Raw genomic sequence first — 19698 nt, 5'->3', positions numbered from 1 at the left:
ATAATCACCTTATACAAGAATATTACAATCGGTAAAATTACACCACTGTGCTATACGTAATACATTTTCCCCAAAATCGGCCCATCCTTGATACTTTTTTTCGACATTATTTCCCATTACATCAGCACAATATTTAGAAGGGGTTAAATGAAACTGACCAACGTGAGAGCCGGGCATGCTTTTCTCTCCAGCGAAAATGTCATGTACTCTACATTTTCAAAAAAGTACAGATGACGGCTGAAGAAACCTTCTCATCGATGTACTCTACATTGTACAGAGCCCTAGTATCGAGCTTTCTGACAAGTGTTCTTATTTTTCCCCGTACTATTTTAGAAACACACTTATTACTCTACATTTTGTGAACAGCTTTTGAATACTCGTAATTGTCACTTGCTTGCACTTAAAAAATAAGATGGATGGATGCTAATTTGGGATAGGGTGGGGGTGACAAAACACGATAATAGCAGGCGTGTCTCGTAGGAAGCAAAATAATTGCCGCATGTCTTTCCTTAAGCAGACGCAGAAGCATTCTGTTATTTCCTCCAGCGGTTGCGCCATTATAGTAGAAGCGCCACTTTTATTCCCTTAAAAGGAAATCCTTTGGACCCCGCCTCCTGCCTATGGGAGGGAATTGGTATTCTGTGACAAGTACATGCTGTTATTCCTGGAAGCACAAGAACTTTGCTTCCAAATCGAACTGGAAACTTCACAGAAGTTGACACAGAAATGCAGTCACAAAGATTTGGATTTAAATGGTCACAGCAGCATTAAAGTCAGTTCATTATTGACATTTTCATTCTAAAGTAAAACCAAAGTGTACCATTGTGCTAATGCACAAATATGTGTTTTACAAATATGCTATCTGTGGAGGGTTGAATGAACAAGAGAATGGAAGCACAATATTGAATTTGTATTGTATCATAGTTAACTCTTCTTCTTTTCCTTTCGGCTTTTCCCTTCAAGGCGTCGCCACAGCGAATCAGTAACCTCCATCTTCAGAGGTATGATACGCATGTTTGTTTTGGCCAAGCTTTTACGTCGGATGCCCTTCCTGACACAACCCTCTGTATTTATCCGGGCATAGTTAACAACACTTAATTTTAGTTATAGTAATAATCAAAGCACAGAGACAAGTGTTATTTACACTGAGATGACTAGCATGCTATGACCACACTCGTTTTATTTCTTTAAATTGGCCAAGTCCAGAGGATGCTACTCATAACAACAATAGTTATTAAAAAAATCACATTTATTGATGAGACATAATTCACTATGAACTGCCAATGAGATGAGAAAGTAAAGTGATTCCAATAATCACATTTCGTCTAAACTGATCACAATTAAGTTACTAATTAAGATAAATTAAATAAAACACAACCGCAAAAAAAAAAAAAGTCAAATCACGACAAACAAAAAAAAAGAAGGAAACTATTAATCACATCTTAAATGGTGAATTTTACAGATGTTCACTTTCAGAGTTCAAGGATGAAAAGTAACACCTTCAAAATCAATCATCAAATAATTTCTGTCAGCCATATTGGTCAGGGGAGCCTGCGAAAACAAAGCCAGTTCATTCATAGATTTTATTAAATTTACTGTATACTGAAAGTGAAAGCCATGCCCTCATTTTCTTCATCGTGAACACTAAAACACCAAATGCAGAACACTTTTGAGATTGCATAAATGGAATGATAGAGAGGTTAAATGGAAGACAAAAATATTATAGAATGCACCTTTCACTGGACTCACGACAAACACCATATTTTAATCTGGCAAAGTTTTTTATGCCAAATTTGGACTAGATTTAAATTAAATCACAGACAAATGGATTGTCCTAAATAAAAAAATCACTCTGGGAGTAGAGACTCCAAACAGAAGAATGAATTGGTCCATTAACAATGTTTTCAAATCTTTTAATGACCTTGTGCCACCTTAACTCTCTGCTCTCCTCCGCCCAGACATTATTAGAAATACCTCGAACTAAACAGAGGCTCGGGAATGACACCCCCTTGTACTGTAGCATTTGATTCAGCATGACTCAGGCTTGATTTGAGTTTTATTCCCTGGTGCTTTCTACTGTTTTTATGACAGATTTGTTGCTTTATTGTTGTGTATATACTTGCTCCATGTACAGCGGTTTGTATGCAGCACTGATTATTTGTAAATACCGTTGAGTTGAGAACCAGAGTCCAGAAAATAACCAAACAACCAAATGTAAAGCAAAGGGTTACACAATAATTTAAATTCTCTCCAAACAGATTCAGTATGTATCATGCCTCAGGAGCTCCACCTCCTAAAAGAGCCCTTACGTGCATTATGAATACTGAGCACTGAATGTACAGTATATTGCCAATATTCATGCCACTGCATCTATCAACTTGCAACTTATTCTACTATCAAGTCTCACCGGGGAAGAAAAGAAATAATCACATTTGGTTTTCATAATCTGTAAAATATTTGTCAATATACATTCCTTGGTCACCTCTATTTTGCCCTTCAAAATACTGGACTTCAGGTCATATGTCCATACATCCACACCTCTGCTGTTGGCTGATGCTGAACTGGACTATCTGATCCCAGACCAGCTGTGAAGATAAGATCCCCAGCCTGTGCCCCGAGTCCCTGATGCCTCCTCCTCGCCTGCAAACCATATAGCAGAGAGCAAACATTAGACCGTCTGTATACTCTACTGTTACCTGTCAAGAGACAACATATATTTTGGATATTCATCAACCTTGTGCAATGGCAGCCAGTTTGCTTTTCTCATCTGGGCTGAGCTGCAACATGGTGTGAATGACAGGAAGCAGTGCCTGCCTCTCGCTGCCTGATCGCAGGAAGATGAACTGCAGCAAAACATTCTTTAGATACTCCAGGTTTGCCACACTCTTCTCCCGTTCCTGGTTACGTTCCAACCGACGTACTTCACTCTTCAACAGCTGCAACATTTTAAAATATAGGCAACATTTTATATATTAACCAAATTAAAAGCTTTCTGAAATCTTAGCTGAGATGTGATGATACATATTAAGTAGCTGTGGTTTCGGAACAACATATTTCCCTGATAGTTACCTTTCACCATTTTTTCCCCTTTCTTTTCTGAAAGAATATGCTTAGTTGACAGATTAAGTTGTTTTATAAAACTGTACTAGTCACAATAAGGGATTTGTTAGTTATAATTTTAGAGTGAAACTTCGGGATCAGCATTAATTGGATATATTAAGTTGATGAACTTAAATTGAACTTTTTTAAACTGTTAACCGCCTGCACATCAGTTGTGAATCTTGCTTTTCAACTCCATCTTAGATAACAGCATCATAACACGTAACTGGTGGCCGTGTATTCAAAAGGTTCACAGTCAAGTGATGTTCACACGTCGACTTTTAGAACGAATTTGTCACTAATTTGCTTTTCATATTAATAATGCTATCATACTAACTAGAAAAAAACTATAATTGAAGAATAATAATAATAGCACAATGTAATAACATTTGTCCAGCGGTCTATCCTACCCCCCCCCCCCACTCACTGCTGTGTGTCTGCAATCCCCCCCCCCCCCCTACCAGGGATATCGATCAATCACGTGCAGCTTTAACCGAAGATCAGGGGCGGGGATGAGAGGACAAAAAAGTCGGCTCCCATTTCCGGCTCCTTGTTAGGAACCGGCTCTGTTAGTTCACTTCAGAGATCCGGCTCTTAAAACCTGCTCGTTCGCGAACGACACATCACTACTGTTTACGTCATAACAGAAAATGGCTGCCCCCTTCGTGCCAAGGAATCTAAGTTTGCCAAACTAGATTTGCTAAACGGATGTAACTAGCTGTATTTTTCGAATTCCTTCACTGTACACGCTTTTGTATTTTGATATCACATACGGAATACGGCCTTTCACACACAATATGAGTTTACTCCGAATCTGCGGCGCACTATGTCCGCTCCGGCCGATTGCCGTCCAGCAAAAAGGCGCGTTACTGCGGTCAAAGCATCCAGTCTGCGGCGTTTTTATCCGACTCGCCCACGTTTGTTTTGCAGGATTGGCGAGACGTGTTTTCACACACCGCGGCTTCTGCACCGACACTAAACCCCCCAGAGACGTCACCCTGTTCCAACACGACAGAACGGGCTTCTTCCGCCTCCTCGCTGTTTTCTGCGGGGGGCAATTTATCTTCTGGTCGTGCCTGGCTCACTTCGCCTATACCGGCCTCAGAGACACAGGGACCTCTCGGGGGAAGGAGAAAAGAAAAGCTCCCACCAGCATTGCTTTGGCTGGAATGTGGAGTTTTGATATGAACCTGGGATCCAGTACCTGGAGGTACGGTTTCACGTTGGGATGTGTGACAATAGGAGTAGGCATACTGGGACTGGGAGTCTTATTTTGTCGGCGCTCTGTCAGTCAGGTAGTTTTGCACCAAGGTGGAACGATGGTGTCAGTTACCACACAGTCACCCATGGGTATGGGCCGCGGCTGGAGAATCATGGTCCCGTTGACCCAGGTGGCCTGTCATGCTCACAGACAGGAGTCTCCCTCATTTATCCCCCTCAAAATCAAGGGACACAAGTTCTACTTTCTGTTGGACAAAGATGGCACCATGAACAATGCTAAACTTTTTGATGTGACTGTTGGGGCATACCGTCCTCTCTAAGTTGACTCCTACATTCATGCCATGTGATGTAAAGATCTTACTATTTCTGTGGAAATTAAAAAAAGACAAATCACTGTGTTGCCTAAAGTCATGGATGGGCATGTGTATTTACTCCTAAACTAGCAAGATGTTTACCCAAGAGTCTGCCTCTGAGTGCAAATGTAATTTTGTGATTTGCTTATTATTTACAATAACTTTCTCCAAATGTTATTCAATGGCACAACTGTCTATAATACAAATCGGTTTAGTTTGCTGTGAAATTGTTCCATTATGGAAAGATGACATCAGTTTTATAAATGAGGAGCATTAAAACATAACAGAGACCAATATTGTTTGTAATAAAACGTGTGAGCACTAATGTGTCTAAGTTCAATTACTCTTTGCAAAGTAAGTTAAAGTATGCGAATGGGAATCAGACAATCAAATTAATTATGTGATGTACAAAATAGCTATCCATCACCGACAATCGCTTTAAACAGACGGGCCATAAAAATTTGAATGTGAAATTTACACTTGCTTAAGCATTTTTATTTGTTTTCTACAATAGCTCAGGGAAGATTGCTTTTCTACCTGTTGTGGGTCAGTGCTGCTAATAGTGATTCAATAACAGGTGAAAAAAATGCTTCGTAAAAGTCTCAGCTCACTTACATTGATCTGCTCCATCAGTCTAGCATTGGTTGCCTCAGTTTCATGCAACAGGCTGTTCATGTGCTCCAGACTGCGTGTGGCTGTACTCAGCTTGTGACTCAGCTCATCTTTAGTTGGCTCTAAAGTCCAAACGAAAGGCTCTGGAAAACAAATTAACAAAAGAAATTAACCACATGATGCTTTTAGTCACCAGAAGAGGCTGCTGTAGTAACACATGTGAGAACTTGGTCATCCACTTATTTTGCTTTTTTCTTATTTTTCCCAACATATGTCACAATCTTTAAAGTTGCGCAACTTTTTGCGTTAAACAATGCTTTTGAAAAGAACAGTGCATTTGTGACTGCAAGTTTTAGTTCGAACTCACCTTGCATTGGGTCCGGTGACATAAGAAGGTGCTCCAGAGAGACTACTGATGAAGGGGAGGTGTTTTCATTCTCTGTGGTTTCCATACCTTCACACTCCTCCCTGTCCATAGACCAGGGGTCACTTGGGGTCACTTGTCCCAACCCTGCTTGAATTTGGTCTGTATTTCTGCGCTGAGGATCAAGGGCCTTCCGGCTGGACTGGACCAGCAAAGAGCCTGAGGAGTGGCCACGGGTCATATTTTTAATATACGCAAAAAAAAAAAAAAAAAAAAAAATATATATATATATATATATATATATATATATATATATATATATATATATATATATATATATATATATAATACAGAGGGTTGTGTCAGGAAGGCATCCGACGTAAAAGTATATATATATATATATATATATATATATATATATATATATATATATATACACACACAGTGTATAGTATAGAGAGCGAAAGAGATCCCATTGATTCTCTTCCATGTAATTTCCATTCTCTTTTTTTATTTAATTACAACGTAAGGGGGAGCAGACACAAATGTAGCTGGTCCGCACTGTCACCCAGTCTGAGACATAGGAGAGGGCTTCAGAGTAGGTGGACAACAGGGACTATGGTGATAAATGAACCAGGAAGACTCGTTCAACAACCCAAGGCCTTCCTAAATGGGTGTGTACAGAGCAGGCAGAAGGTATTTACTCTCCAGGTTTAGCACTCACAAGAGCAGTATTGTCTGAATATATCTAAAAATATAAATTTACACTAAATTGTCGTCTTTGAAGCACCCTTTATACTTACCCAATCTTGTGGGTAGTCAATTATATAAACATGAATGCTGCAGTATTTTAAAAAAAGACATGAGGAGGACATGTATTTAGCTTACATATTCATGACCTATGAATTACAATGTCCATACACTGCCTACCAGTAAATAATACTGTATAAGACCTTTATCATTGAGCTGCTATACAATTCAAACAGGGTGGCAGACTGACATATGACTTTGGTTTGCACTAACATTGGGCCCATCTTCACAGCCTGCCATGCATGTGTGAGCCACTAATGATGCGTCTGTCCAGATGCCACGGTGAGCTGCTTGCCACACTGAGAGGCGGGATCGGAGCAGAGCAATCGCCAACACCTGACGTTTTCCAACCCCATGCTGTGTGGATTGTGTGTGTGTGTTTAGTGTTTGACTCCATGCGGCAGCTGTGTGGGAAGTGAGGACTGAGTTTCCAACTGATAAACACACAGATGATTTGCCCTCCATAGTTCTCTCTTGCATCATTTATCTCGTGGAATTAACGAGATAGAAAACTTCAAAACCTTGATCATTTCTTTGGGACCCGTGTTGTCTTTGACAGCAGATGGTCCTGTTCTGGTTGTCCTGTTGTCTGGGAGATTTACTTATTTTTAAGCACTACTTTCAGTACACTTTTTGTATCATGTTTGGAGCATACATGACTTCAGGTAATCCAAGGCAGTCTTGCACACCCTCTCCCCACACATTAAAATGAAAATAAGACCACTGAAGAAGAAACATCATGGATCAGGTACACATTGGCCCAGCATACTCACTGTTCTGACTCTGCAGGTTGAAGAGCCGCTCCTCAACACAAGTCAGCTGACCCTGCAGTGTCTCAACTGTCGCACGATGGTCGTCCTGCAGCTTCCTCAACTGCTCCCTGTGTGCTTGTCGCTGGCTCTCTATTTGGTTAGATGAGTCGGTTTGAGACTGCGCCAACTCTGACCGCAGGTCCCCATTTTCAGACTGCACTGACATCAGTCTGGCAGAGGAGAGGGAGCAAAAATATGCCAGAATGCTTTAGCATATTCAGAATAGCCGACCGGGTTGAGCTTATTATGTCTATGTTTGGGAAATGGCAAAGGAGAAATAGGGTGTGACTGTATTTGGGTGCTCAACATCGTTCTTACATTCCATGTAAAAGAGTGTGAACTTCTACCATTAGATAACTGAAAAAAGCTCACCTCTCTCGGAGGTCAGCCTCTTTGCAAACATTTTCCTGCAGGATTTTGTTGTGTCGCTCTAACAGTGTGTCATGTTCAGTCTGGAGCTGCTGCAGCTCTGTAGTGCTGCTTTGGAGATTCTGCTGGCTTTCTCCCAGTCTGTACTTTAGCTGGTCCACCTGAGTCAACAACTGCTCTCTGGGAGAATCACATACACCTTCATAAGCATCTTTCAAACAAATTACAAATGCTATGTGCATCTCGTGGCAGGATGTTCTTGTTGTGGTCTTTGTTTTTTAGTGTTCTTACCTTTCAAGCCTGCTGCCGTCGCTTTCACCCTGCCCACTGAGCTTACTCTTTTGCTGTTTTAGCACATTGTGCACCCGAACCTTATAACTCTCAAACTCCTCAGCGGTTGCCCCAAGTTCAGCCTAGAGAGAGCATACATAATGGGCAAATATATGGTAAATAAGCCAATTAATTGCTTTAACAAGATCATTTGAGTTAGCATTCCTGTTGAGATATGAATTTGTGTGTCTGTGTGTGTCCGTGTGTTGTGAAAGACCTATACTACTGGTAATAAGGATGAAATGGCTTATGTTTTACTAATAATAAAAAGTTAAAGTAATGAAAACAAGTTTGCAACAGTGCAACGTCATCAAGTTTTCTTGAAGGTTTATTTATAATACAGTAGTAAGGGAAGAGGCTAAATTACAACATCTCATGAAGTAATTTCATGATTCTGTATTGTAACAGAGCAGGGTGAAACCAGTGAGCTGATCCATATACATTGAAGATGTGTCTAAAAATGCACTAAAAGCTAATGTGTCAATTGGGTTGTATGAATATGTTTGTACCTTAGCAATATCTCTCTCCTGTTGCAGGCTTTCAAGCCTTTGTTGCAGAGAGCTTCTGGTACTTTGCTGTTGCTCCAGTGCAGACCTGAGCTGGTCCTGCAGATGATGTCGCTCAGTGGTCAAGTGACACACCTCGATCTCACATGAAAACAAACACACAACGTCATGTGTTAATTTGTATGGTAAATTGCCAAACGGCGATATTAGAGATTACTTACTTTGGTGCTTTCTAACTTTTGCTGGTTAGCCTCTAGCTCTCCTCTTAACGATGCCTGCAACAGTGCTAGGGAGTTTTCCTAATTGTGTGTTAGATATGTAAAAAAAAATGCAACGACACATTCTCAGTTACTATTCCCAACAACAAATCCTTTACAAACAGTACAACAACATTAGTTTACATGATTAGCATTAATTAGCCGCAAATAGTGGCATCTGAAACCGACCTGTTTCTTGGCATCAGCCAGCTCTTTTTTCGATTTGACTAGCAGCTGTTTGATTTTGGACGCTTTGTCTTCCTCTTGGTTCAACTGGGATTTCAAGGTTTCTGGTTAGATAAAAACACAAATAACAAGGTAACAACTAAAGTTGTCATAAAAAGGTTCACTGCTAAAGAAGTGGAGTCCACATCAGTGTAATGATAAAACACGGAAAGTGATGGAGCCACACATTTGTTTGCGCTATCATTTCATGGTTAATTCAGACCAAAACATTTATGTATCATAAATGTCATTTATTGTCATACAACTTATTTTACTTATGCTGATGATTGACTGTGTCATACAATTCAATGGAACAGAAAAACTGTGATCCCTTGAATCACAAATAACATGCTGCGATTTTTGAGGAAAATAGACTTGCCCTCTTGCTGTAGCTACATTACAATAACATGAGAGGAAATGGACAAGAAGGAAAGAGACCTCTAAAAGCCCCAAACTATTGAAGAATTGTTGAAGGTTATATCATCATCAACACAAATGATGTCAATATGACTGAGATGACATGGAAAGCAAACATACCAATTTCCTGTTTGAGGGTGTCCTCCTTCTCAGTCAATTTAGTTATTTGAGCCTTGAACCCCTCCAAACATTCATCTTTTTCTGAAAGCTTGGCGTTGAGTTCTTTGACCAGACGTTCATAGTCTGCCATCTCCATGTCTAACAGTGAGTTTTGCTGCACCTCCTACAAAGAGAACAGAACCAGACATTATCACTGAAATGTTTCATATGAATGATACTCATATTTCACCGGTGTTATGATGCAGTCAGTCTCAGCATAACATGTCCCAGCAGCACTAACAATGTAGACACGACACATTGAAAAGTCAGTCCTCCCGGCGGCCTTCGTGTGAACTTCTGTTCTCTCAACGTCTCAGCTAATGGAAAATCAGGAGCACTTTCCTTTGCTGAGGGCTAACATTTCCTCTCTTTCTCTCTCTGGAGAGCGCTTGTTGTCGCTGCAGGCCGGCCATCAACGGTCACTGCATTTGACTGGATAACTCCTCAGAGACAGCAGAGTTCTAAAAAGCTGTGCGTCTGAGTGAATTGTTGTACCTTGCGTAGCTGTTCCAGCTCCTGGGCACTGTGCTGTGACTGCTGTTGCTGCTTGCTGAGCTGGGCTCTCAGCTCATCCACATCCTCTTTGGCCCTTGACAGTTCCTGAATCAGACACCACGGTTTATCTGTATATGTGCATCGATTGTCTTTCTTTTCAATCAACTTCAGGAAATACTAAGTGTGTGTGGTTATTCTGTACATGGCTGCATACAGATTATGGGGGCAAAGGACCAAACCCTGCAGTGCAAAGTGAAAATCTGAGTAATTAAGGCTCTTTTCCAAATATGATTTTAATTGCTATTAGTTGCCACCAGGTGGGGTAAAGCACAATGAATGTGAAATTGAAATTCGTCAACTCACTCCTACCCTTTTCCTTGACACCACAGTGCTATATGGGATTAATTGTATTTGATTTTGTAATGGAATAAGAGTAAGACTCTGTTGGATGAAATTGGATTTGGATTGAAGAGGGAAGACCCTCTTCAGAAAATGGAAGGATGGATTGTATGCAGAAGGAATAAACTCAAAAACATAATAAAAATTTGCAACAATGTGACTATCAACACTTGGTTATTCCGTCTATCATGGTTCATCTAATTGTTTTCACCGTACATCCCAACAAACTTCCGCTGAATTGCTAAACAAACAATATAAGTGGCAAATGTTTGGCAGAGAAACATATATCATGGTCATGTTTTTTTACCTTGATCTTTTGTTCTTTCATTGCCTTCTCTGCCATGATGTCTCTGTCTAGCCTGTCTGACTGCTTTTGCAGATCTTGGATCTGAGCTTCTATCTGCTTCACCATGCTCCTGGAGGTCACCAAAGCAGCCACAAGGTCCTCCTTCTCACTGCTGATCAAATCGACCTGGAAAGCAAAATATACTCCTAATCATGAAAGGTATGCAATTTCAATGGTTTGTTTTTACTATATCAGGTTATCTTTGGTATTGCAAATGTCTGCAGTCATAAGCTTTTTTTTCGCATTGAACCATGTTTATTATTTATTTAATTAAATGTTCTCGTTTTTAATAGATCTTCTGAAATCCACTGAGACACGAAAGCTGAGAAACAACAACAAATTGAATGGTTTAACTGCAAAATGCTAATGAGCACGTCGTCTCTATCTACACATTTAAAAATTGCTCATGCAAATCTGACAGCAGCCAACTCTGTGGGCTCCCTCTGCAAGGAACACTGAACCAGATACCACCGTCTCCTCATCATTTGTCAGCCAAATAGTGACACTCCAGTTGTTAAACAGAGATTGACTCTAAATTCCCTGTCTGGCTTCCAGTCTGCCTTTTACCCTTGAGACCAATGAGCGCATGCAAAAAGAAACCAGTTCCTTGGAAAATGGTGCCGCACTGCAACACAGCAGATGGAAGCTTTACCGTGCTCCATTTACCTGCCTGTGTTCTTTACTGCAAACACACAGTTATGACTTTGGGCGAGAGGAGCATTCAGTCTACATAAACCAAAATCCTCCTGGGATCACCCACTCAAATCTGATAGGCTATTTGTGAGTGCCGCGCTGTCAAGCACAACTGGGCAAAGTGTCACTGGCTGCAAATAGGAGAGAAAGTGACATATGTGAGCGGTATTGGAGGAGTGTAAGAAGGATGATTGAGCACTTCCTTACTTGTGTGGGCAGTTGTTATTTGTCCACGATAACGTGTATGTTTTTCCTTAAATGTGTATTTGTGTTACCTGTGTGACAGCACTGTTGAGTTGCTTGGTCAAGTCAGCGATGTGTCGCTCTGCTCCCTGCACATGTTCTTTCTCTTTATCCAGTTGCTCCATCTGTTTGTCATAATCGATCTGCAGGTTCTACACGCAGGCATGCAAACACACACACTCACATAAAAAAGGTGAGTGAAACAGAAAGAAGAACTCATTGTAAGAAAATGATATGTATCTCAGGTATGACTCGCATTTAGGTTTTGAGCTGGGGACATGGCCACTCAGTGATTTTGTTTGAACCAGGTAGCGGCGTCTCCTCATCAGTCAGCCGGGTTATGGAGACCGCTGGGATTATTCAATTTGTGTGAGACGGAAAATGTTTTTTTTTCGTAACAGTCTTATAGATCATGCATGAAATAGCTTTATGCCTATACCTCTCTTAACTATTCAATTTTTATCTTCGTTTGATTTCGGTAATTGCCACAGTGCATCTTTTGCCACCATCATCCTTCTCTCTAACTGCAATTGACTCTATCCTCATGATCCTTGTAGCAATCCACTCACCATGTCTCCTCTGGACGTGCCCATGCCATTTAATTCCGCTGTATCAAATGTGCTATTTACCTTCTTACCACATTCACCACTGTGTTGGACCATTGACAATTAAATAGCTAAATTCCTTCTCCCTGGCTAGCTCTTCTCCCCGGGCCTATCTCTTCCTCCCTCACTCGTGTGTCTCACTGTTGCTTTTCTGTATTAAGCCAACTGCTCCCTACTTTCACTGCAGGTCATAACGTAATCCGCAAGCATCATAATTCATCTGAATTCCAGTCTAAAAATCAATCCTTTTTAAAATATTTTTGTTAAGTATATTTTCAGTGTATTGTTAATTTGCTATTTAAATTTAAGATGATGATTATTATTCTACTCGATTATCATTGAAGTCTCCATCCAAAAACTTGATAATGATGGTATTCTGAACAGCAAACTGCTGGTATAATGGCTCATTGATTAAAAATAATTCAGAATTAGAGTTTGAGGATGCCATAGCAGGTTTCTGTGCAACCCAAGACAACACCTTATAGCCTTCAGCACTGTGGATGATGTCCTTCATTGAGATGTCCAATTTCTCTCGCTCTAATTTTAGAGATGCTATTTCGTCTTTGAGGTTTGCAACCTGCAAAAGAAAATTGTACAAAACAAATTTTAACCATTGACCCTGAGGCAGTTTTGAATCGAGTTCAGACCAATACGTTAAAGGACAACCGACGCCTCGGGGCAAGTTGTGTCCATAATTTGTAAAATCACTTCAAATGACTTCAACTGAGCGTATTTTTACATAGATTCCACCGCATCAGCTATATTTTAAGTTTTAAGACTCGCGCTGAATATTCAGGAAGCCTTGTTTTCGAGTTGATGACGATCCCCACGTGACGTCACGTTTGGAACGCCCCTGACCGAGAAAGCAACACACAATGCATTTTGCGGTACTTTGTTTGGTTTGAAAACTTCGTGTTGATCCATGTTGATGGCGAAATTAGAAGGAAAACACATAAATAACGCGATGGTGAATCGTTGTGTGTCGCACCAAGACAACTATTTCATATTCGCTGACACAAATTCCCAGCCCACAAATCAGCCCATTTCCGACGGTGCTTGGGCGCCATTTTTTGCATTTTCTGGGACACTACATTTCAGTCCAGATGCCATTGACGGCTCGAATTGATATGGGAGGACTCCTTTAATCGATTGCAAACATTTATGCTTTCCTCTTCAGAACTATTTGAATCATAGTCATAACTGGATGAGTAACAAGAAAGCATCTTCTCCGAATCTGAAGCCATTGTTTTGATTCTCGAGCAAGGCAAGACGTCTTGGCGTGACGTCACGAACAAGGGGGTGGGACCTTCTGAAACTGGTCATTTCCGGTTTCATTTTGAAGTCGTTTTTGGACACTTTAAGTCATTTTTATTGGTGTTTTTCATTTGACTAAAAATATCAGCCTGCATGCTTTGGGTATTTTAGATGCAATAAAACGTGTCGGTTGTCCTTTAAAGTCATATAAATTATTAATTGTACCTCTTTTTTAGTGATGTCCAGCTCTTTTCTTGCTTTGACAGCCACTGCCTTGATTTTGTTAATCATCTCATCCTTTTCTTTGTTGTCTTTCTCCAATTCACCTGAAAGAGTTCTCATGAGTCAAACAATGTGTCAAAAAGCAAAGAAAGACACTTGTCTGTCCATAACAGCATTTTTCTCTGAAAGAGACCAATCAACCATGGGATTTTTAAAATAAAAACACGAAAAGCATATTCAAGATAAAGAAGTGTATGTCATTTAACTCATTCACTGCCATTCCCGAATTTATTCGGGAATTGAAAAGCATGACATGGAGCGCCATTCCCAAATTTGTCAGGTTTTGTTTTTTCTTGCAGGGGGGTGCGTTTCAAACTTCAGTCAGACCTCTGGCAGTGTTTTCCCCTCCCACGAGGGGGCAGCATTTACCTTTTGTACAGCGGCCCCCACTTTTAATGCAGATAATTCTACAACCAAGTAAGCTCGAAATGATTTTTCTGATGAAAGAAGAGTCTAAGGTTTCTTACACTGCATTGAATGTTTATCTAGTCCTAAAACTCAATATTCTTTGGGTCCTGCAATTTGAGTGAAAATGACAAAAACCCTGGTACTAGAGTGGACACATTTGCACATCGTCTGGCAGTGAATGAGTTAACGAAATAAACAAATACTGTAAACAAAATAGGTAACAAACATAGAACATTAAATATTGTAACAATAAGAATTCAATCATCACTTCGGTGGATGTGTTCCTTTTCAAAAGCACATGAAATTTTGAGTTTTGTTGTTCACGTGAAAATAAAATGCAAATAAAATGTGTGACTTATAACATCAATTTAGCACTGTACTAAACACAAAATATGATTGTGTTTGTTTTTGCACAAGCCTTATTGATGCTATGGGCTGTTTAAAAAAGTGTTGGTTTGAAAGAGAACACCATACCTATTTTCTGTGCAATTTCCATGGATTTATTTTCTCCTGAGGCAGACTTGGCCGCAGAATCCTTAAACAGTAACAGGGTAAATCGAGAAAAAGAAGGTAAAACCAAGGAATTTACAAAATAAAACCTTTGTATTATTTGATGAAGTCCATTTGAAGGAAGTTGGACAGAGTGAGAATGTGAGAATCTTCACTGACCTGCAGCAAAGCCATCTCAGCCTTTAACTGTGATATGTCTGATTCCTTGCCCACCAGTTGTTCTTTGAATTGTGTACGTTCTCTCTCTATGAGGTCCATGTTGGCTTGAACCTTTTCTTCTTTCTCTTGGCACATCAGATTGATTTGTTCTTGTAACATCTGATTCTCAGTGCACATCTTCTCATTGAGTGACTTCATATCATTCAAGTCTTTCAGCAGCCCTGCTGTATCCTTCATTGTCTCCTCCAGGTTGGCTCTCAGCATGTGACTCTCCAGCTGCAAAGCCTGCAGCTCGTTTGGGATCAACCCTGAATGTCTTTCTCCCCGTGCCTCTTCAAGACTGCTCTTCAACAGGGTTCTCTCTTTTTCCAGCTCTTCAATGCGTATTTGGAGTTCTGCCATTTCTTGGGTCCTTGTGTTTTTTAGTGTTTCACAACAAGCTTCAAGTTCTCTCCCAATATTGTGAGCGGACGCTGATTTATCTGTAAGAGAATTCACTGTTGCTTCAAGATCACATTTTTGGGAAGACTGCTGCTCCAGTTGGGCTTCCATGGTGACCAACTTGGAGTTCAAAAGTTCTTGATCTTTCTGGGTTTGGGAAAGTGTAGTTAAAGTCCCTTCCAGTTTTTTAAGGAGGCAAGCATTTTCTGACGAGATGTCTTTAATAATCATCTCCGAAGAGGATATAGACTCCCGCAACCTGCTAACTTCCTCTTTCAGGCTTGCCTCCACCTTGTGCTTCTCCTCCTTCAAAACCTGAATTTCACTCTCCTTCTCCATTTTCACCATTTTCAACTCCCTTTCAGTCTCTTCTTTCAGTAGTTGTGATGCTTGCTTCTCATCGAGCAGGCCCTCTGTGAATTTAGCATGTTCATTTTTTAGGTTCTGCATCTCCTCCTCTCGAAGCCGAATCAGTGCTTGCGTTTTGTCTCGATGCTCAGTAAGGGTATTCACCATCTCATTCAGGTCTTGGGTCATATTTTCTTTTATTTGTAGTTGGGAGAAGATCTCTTCATTCTGCCTGGTTAGCTTTTCCACAGACTGATTGAGCTCTTCGGCTATAGCTGTTTGTTTCTCTGCAGCAGACTGCAGTTTCTGCTCGTCAGCAGAGTGACTCTTAAGTTTGAGCTTGAGGTCATCCACAGTTTCCATTAGAACATTTCTCATCTCTGTAATCTCTCTGACTTTTGCTGACAATTCTTCATTCTCTTGGCGCAGTTGCTCTGTCTGGTCTTGGTGGTTGATAACAGTACTTGGTCCTGGGTCCTTCATGGCTTTGTACTGGAGAACAAAATCGTTTATTTTCTGACCAAGTTCTGTTTCCAAGTTTTGCAGTATCCCCTTTATGTGGTAGAAGTCAGCCAGAGCGGAGTCCCTCTCTTGGGTCAAGGCCTCACAATGGGACCTGAGCTTTGCTTGGGCATCTTGCTCCGCTGAATTTTGGTCTTGGAGTAGCTCCTTGGAGTCACATGATGCATTTGTTTCAGACTCAACAGCCATGACATTTCGTCTTGTTGTTGTTGGGTCACTCTCCTGAATCATCTGCAGTTCATTGATTTTGAAGTCCATCTCCTCTTTCTCCATTTGGAACTCATCTTTGATTTTCTCCAGCTCTGCCTCCAGTTCGCTCTTTACATTACTCAGCAATGTGAGCTCATCTTGTAACATGATGTTTTGAGCACTAAGGTCTTCCAGAGCAGCTTTTAATCTATCCTCTTGTGTCACTTTGCCATCAATATAGCTGGAGTCAGCCTGACTGCATGCAGACAGCGCCAGCATCTTGGTGACCCCTGAACTGCGAACGGGTTCTTCATCTTCTTCTTGGACATCCTGGAGGTAGCTATCTGGATAAATAAAAGTGCTGTTAATTGGAAACATTTGTTTCTTTCACACGGGCATTTTAAGCCTGTTTTTTTCCCATATTTTTTGCTCTCAACTCACTGTCCTGTGTGTGACGTTTTGAGTCAGAATCAGATTCTGATTCAAATACCTTGCATTCACATACATAAAGTGTATAATGAACACCAAATACAAAAATATCAATTTAAATACAAAGTTGTACATAATTTTTGCTCCTATTTTAACCTCCATTTTAGTTCCAGTTACACATTTCCCCTTCTCAATAACCTATCTTAAGTCTAGGATTACTTTTGCTTAAATTACTATAACAGTAATAATAATTAGCTATGAGATGACATGCCAAAGACATACAAATTAAATGGTATTTAAATTTGGGTTGCCAGAGTAAAAATGTATTTCAATCTCTCCACCTTTTTATAGTCTGTGTCTGCGCCACAGTGACTCTCTTCTAAGTTTGGCTGCAAAGTGAGGAGATGTCAGCTGCTGAACACAATTAAACAATGGATAATGTGCAACAAAACATTTGCATTGTCATTTTCAAGAGAAATTTCTCATTCAAAACCAATCAAATAACTGTGAATATCAAACGTTTGTATACCTTTGAGGGCCAGCTGCTCAGTTAGCTCTTCCTGGATCAATAGAAGACGTTCCCTCTCAATCTCACAGTCCTCCTCCAAAGCCCTCAACTCCTCCTCATGCTGCATACTCCTCTGAGTTAACTCCTCTTTTAGGTTCTCTATCTCTTGCTGGGTTTCAGTCAGCTCGTTCTGGTGGGTGTCTTGTAACTCAGCAATTTCCTTGCAGTTTCTCTCTTGGATTGCTTCCAGTTCAGCTTGTAGAGTTTTAAGATGAAGTTCCAGGGAGCATTTGTCTTCTTCGGGGTGACATTTTCCACTGGACTCCTCAATGAGATTCACTTTCGATCTTTCATTGTCTATCACCTTACTGTCTTCTTGCTCTTTCAGTAATTTCTGAATTTGTGCAATTTCGTCTAGGTGTTTACTGTTGGATTGCTCAATATTGGCATTTAGAACGTCAATCGTTCTTTTGTTGTCTTCTGCGACACGTCTGAGTTCTGTGATATCATCCTGCAAAGAACAAAGCGTGACTGTCGGATTCAGTTCTACACACGTTTGCGCCAATCTTTTGATCTTATAATTGGATCCAGAATTGTGAAACAAGTACAAATGAGTACATCGCATTCAGAGTAGGTTGTCTTAAAATTTCAATTTGAAAAACTTGGCATTTCAGTTAACCTGTGCAAGTTGCTTGGTGCGCTCCAGTTCTTTACGGGACAATGCAAGGCTTTGCTGGGTTTCTGCTTTCTCTAGTAATAATTCATCCATCCGCTCAGTCAACTCCTGTCACACACAGTAGAAGATTCAGATCAGAATCAGAATCAGAAAACCTTTATTCGTCCCACAATTCATTGATAATATCATATTAGTAGGTGCACAATCATGAGTTTCTGATACAAATCATTCAAACCTGTATTAATGAGGAGTCATCCGAAATGTTGGTAACGTTTTTTAAATGTTCTTTCAGGGCTTCAACTTCTTTCTCTAAATCTACAAATACATATCAGGTCAAATGCTGCAAGAACCTCATTATCTCCAGCCCAACAATAAGCATGTGATCACCTCCACATCTGTTCTTCATCTTTTGGAAAGCAGCCATCTGCTTCTTTGTAAATTTAATAAGATCATCTTTGGACAATGTGTCCAGCTAAGTGTACAATGGGAAGAAACAACAAGACCATTAAACAAAATCAGTGTATCATTGTCTGCACACATTAAGACAAAACAATACTTGATGTATTTGGGTCTAACACATTACAATTGCACAAATGCATGCTAACCTTTGATTTGGGAGCACCAGCTGGCGGTGAAGTCACAGATTCAGCTATTGTGCCACCAGGGTCCTATGAAAAACCAGTGTTGGTTACAAGAAACAGCAATGAAATGAATAATGAGAAAAAATGGGGGACAAACGTAAATTTCATTTTCAATGTTTTATTTGAGATTTAATTTAATTGTTGGTGGCAATAGAAAATAGCATTTTATCAAGCAGTCAAGATTATTTTCTAATTTTTTTAATCTTGGTTACTTTTAGATTAGGTCTCGGGACAAGTAGATTTACTCACTGTGTTTTATTATATTGTATGTGCATTATGTATTTCAAACTTGATGGGTGAATGGTAAAATCCTCCAATTCTGGAATGGTCCATCCAGACACATAATGGTTATGCGCCGATATAAAAACGAAATATCTGTTATGTCTCAACATCAGACTTTTCTTCACCAGATTGATTAATCAAATTCGGGGTTCAACGCGAACAAACGAAAATTGGTAGAAAATATGCTTTGAGATCAAGTTATCCAGCTTCGCGTGTATTGTAGCATTCGCTCAGAGAATGGTATCTTTGGTTGACGATCTTCAGTATTTCTATCACTGAGGTTGTCACTGAATGTCGCTAAAGCTAATTCCAAGTCGTTCACTTACCTCCATTTCAGGCTACAAATGGTTAAATGTCGTCGTAATCACCTCGCAGCCACCCCACGATCACATAAAAGCAGATCGTATATGGTATATGAGGTATATTAAAGAATGTCAGATTTCTGTATGATTTAAAACGAGTCAAATGCCACTGTTTTGGTTTTTAGAAGAGCTCTGTGATAGTGGATTACTTCCGTATTCGTCAGACATGGGTCGTTAAACGTGTATTGTCACGCCCCTCCGGAGAACCAATAAAGGAGCGGCTGTTGATTTCGGAATACAGTGATACCTTAGCTTACGAACGTAATTGGTTCCCAGGCAGAGTGTGTAAGGCGAAAAGTGCATCACGGATTTTTTTTCAGGGGAAAAGAACTTTTTTTATTAATGGCATGCAAATGTGCAAACAAACAAAGT

The 19698-nt window shown here is 40.2% G+C and overlaps 2 protein-coding genes across 3 annotated transcripts; one reads left to right on the top strand and one right to left on the bottom strand.

The window, feature by feature from the left end:
• Positions 1 to 665: 665 nt before the first annotated feature.
• Positions 666 to 4714, top strand: tmem223 (transmembrane protein 223). Its single transcript, XM_089002391.1, has 3 exons — positions 666 to 772; positions 964 to 1001; positions 4030 to 4714. The coding sequence occupies exons 1-3, from the start codon at positions 753 to 755 to the stop codon at positions 4638 to 4640; spliced, it is 669 nt and encodes a 222-aa protein (XP_088858517.1). The 5' UTR covers positions 666 to 752; the 3' UTR covers positions 4641 to 4714.
• Positions 1570 to 19488, bottom strand: gcc2 (GRIP and coiled-coil domain containing 2). 2 transcript variants are annotated; one of them, XM_089002382.1, is made up of 24 exons: positions 19291 to 19488; positions 18647 to 18709; positions 18429 to 18513; positions 18277 to 18356; positions 18045 to 18149; positions 17387 to 17876; positions 14929 to 16772; positions 14734 to 14794; positions 13795 to 13895; positions 12794 to 12892; positions 11743 to 11862; positions 10736 to 10900; positions 10030 to 10134; positions 9496 to 9658; positions 8923 to 9023; positions 8698 to 8775; positions 8480 to 8617; positions 7932 to 8053; positions 7644 to 7820; positions 7233 to 7441; positions 5653 to 5868; positions 5289 to 5428; positions 2735 to 2936; positions 1570 to 2640 (listed from the first exon to the last, which is right to left on the bottom strand). In XM_089002382.1, the coding sequence occupies exons 1-24, from the start codon at positions 19294 to 19296 to the stop codon at positions 2567 to 2569; spliced, it is 4944 nt and encodes a 1647-aa protein (XP_088858508.1). In that variant the 5' UTR covers positions 19297 to 19488; the 3' UTR covers positions 1570 to 2566. The 2 variants fall into 2 exon arrangements, with proteins under 2 accessions (XP_088858508.1, XP_088858509.1); XM_089002383.1 differs by lacking the exons at positions 18277 to 18356; positions 18429 to 18513.
• Between the last annotated feature and the right edge of the window lie 210 nt (positions 19489 to 19698).

This window comes from Hippocampus bargibanti, linkage group LG08, assembly GCF_051943395.1.
Source record: "Hippocampus bargibanti isolate YZ-2025 linkage group LG08, ASM5194339v1, whole genome shotgun sequence".
NCBI lineage: Eukaryota > Metazoa > Chordata > Actinopteri > Syngnathiformes > Syngnathidae > Hippocampus > Hippocampus bargibanti.
The sequence above is the reverse complement of the archived record's forward strand: the minus strand, read 5'-3'. Positions and strand labels throughout refer to the sequence as shown.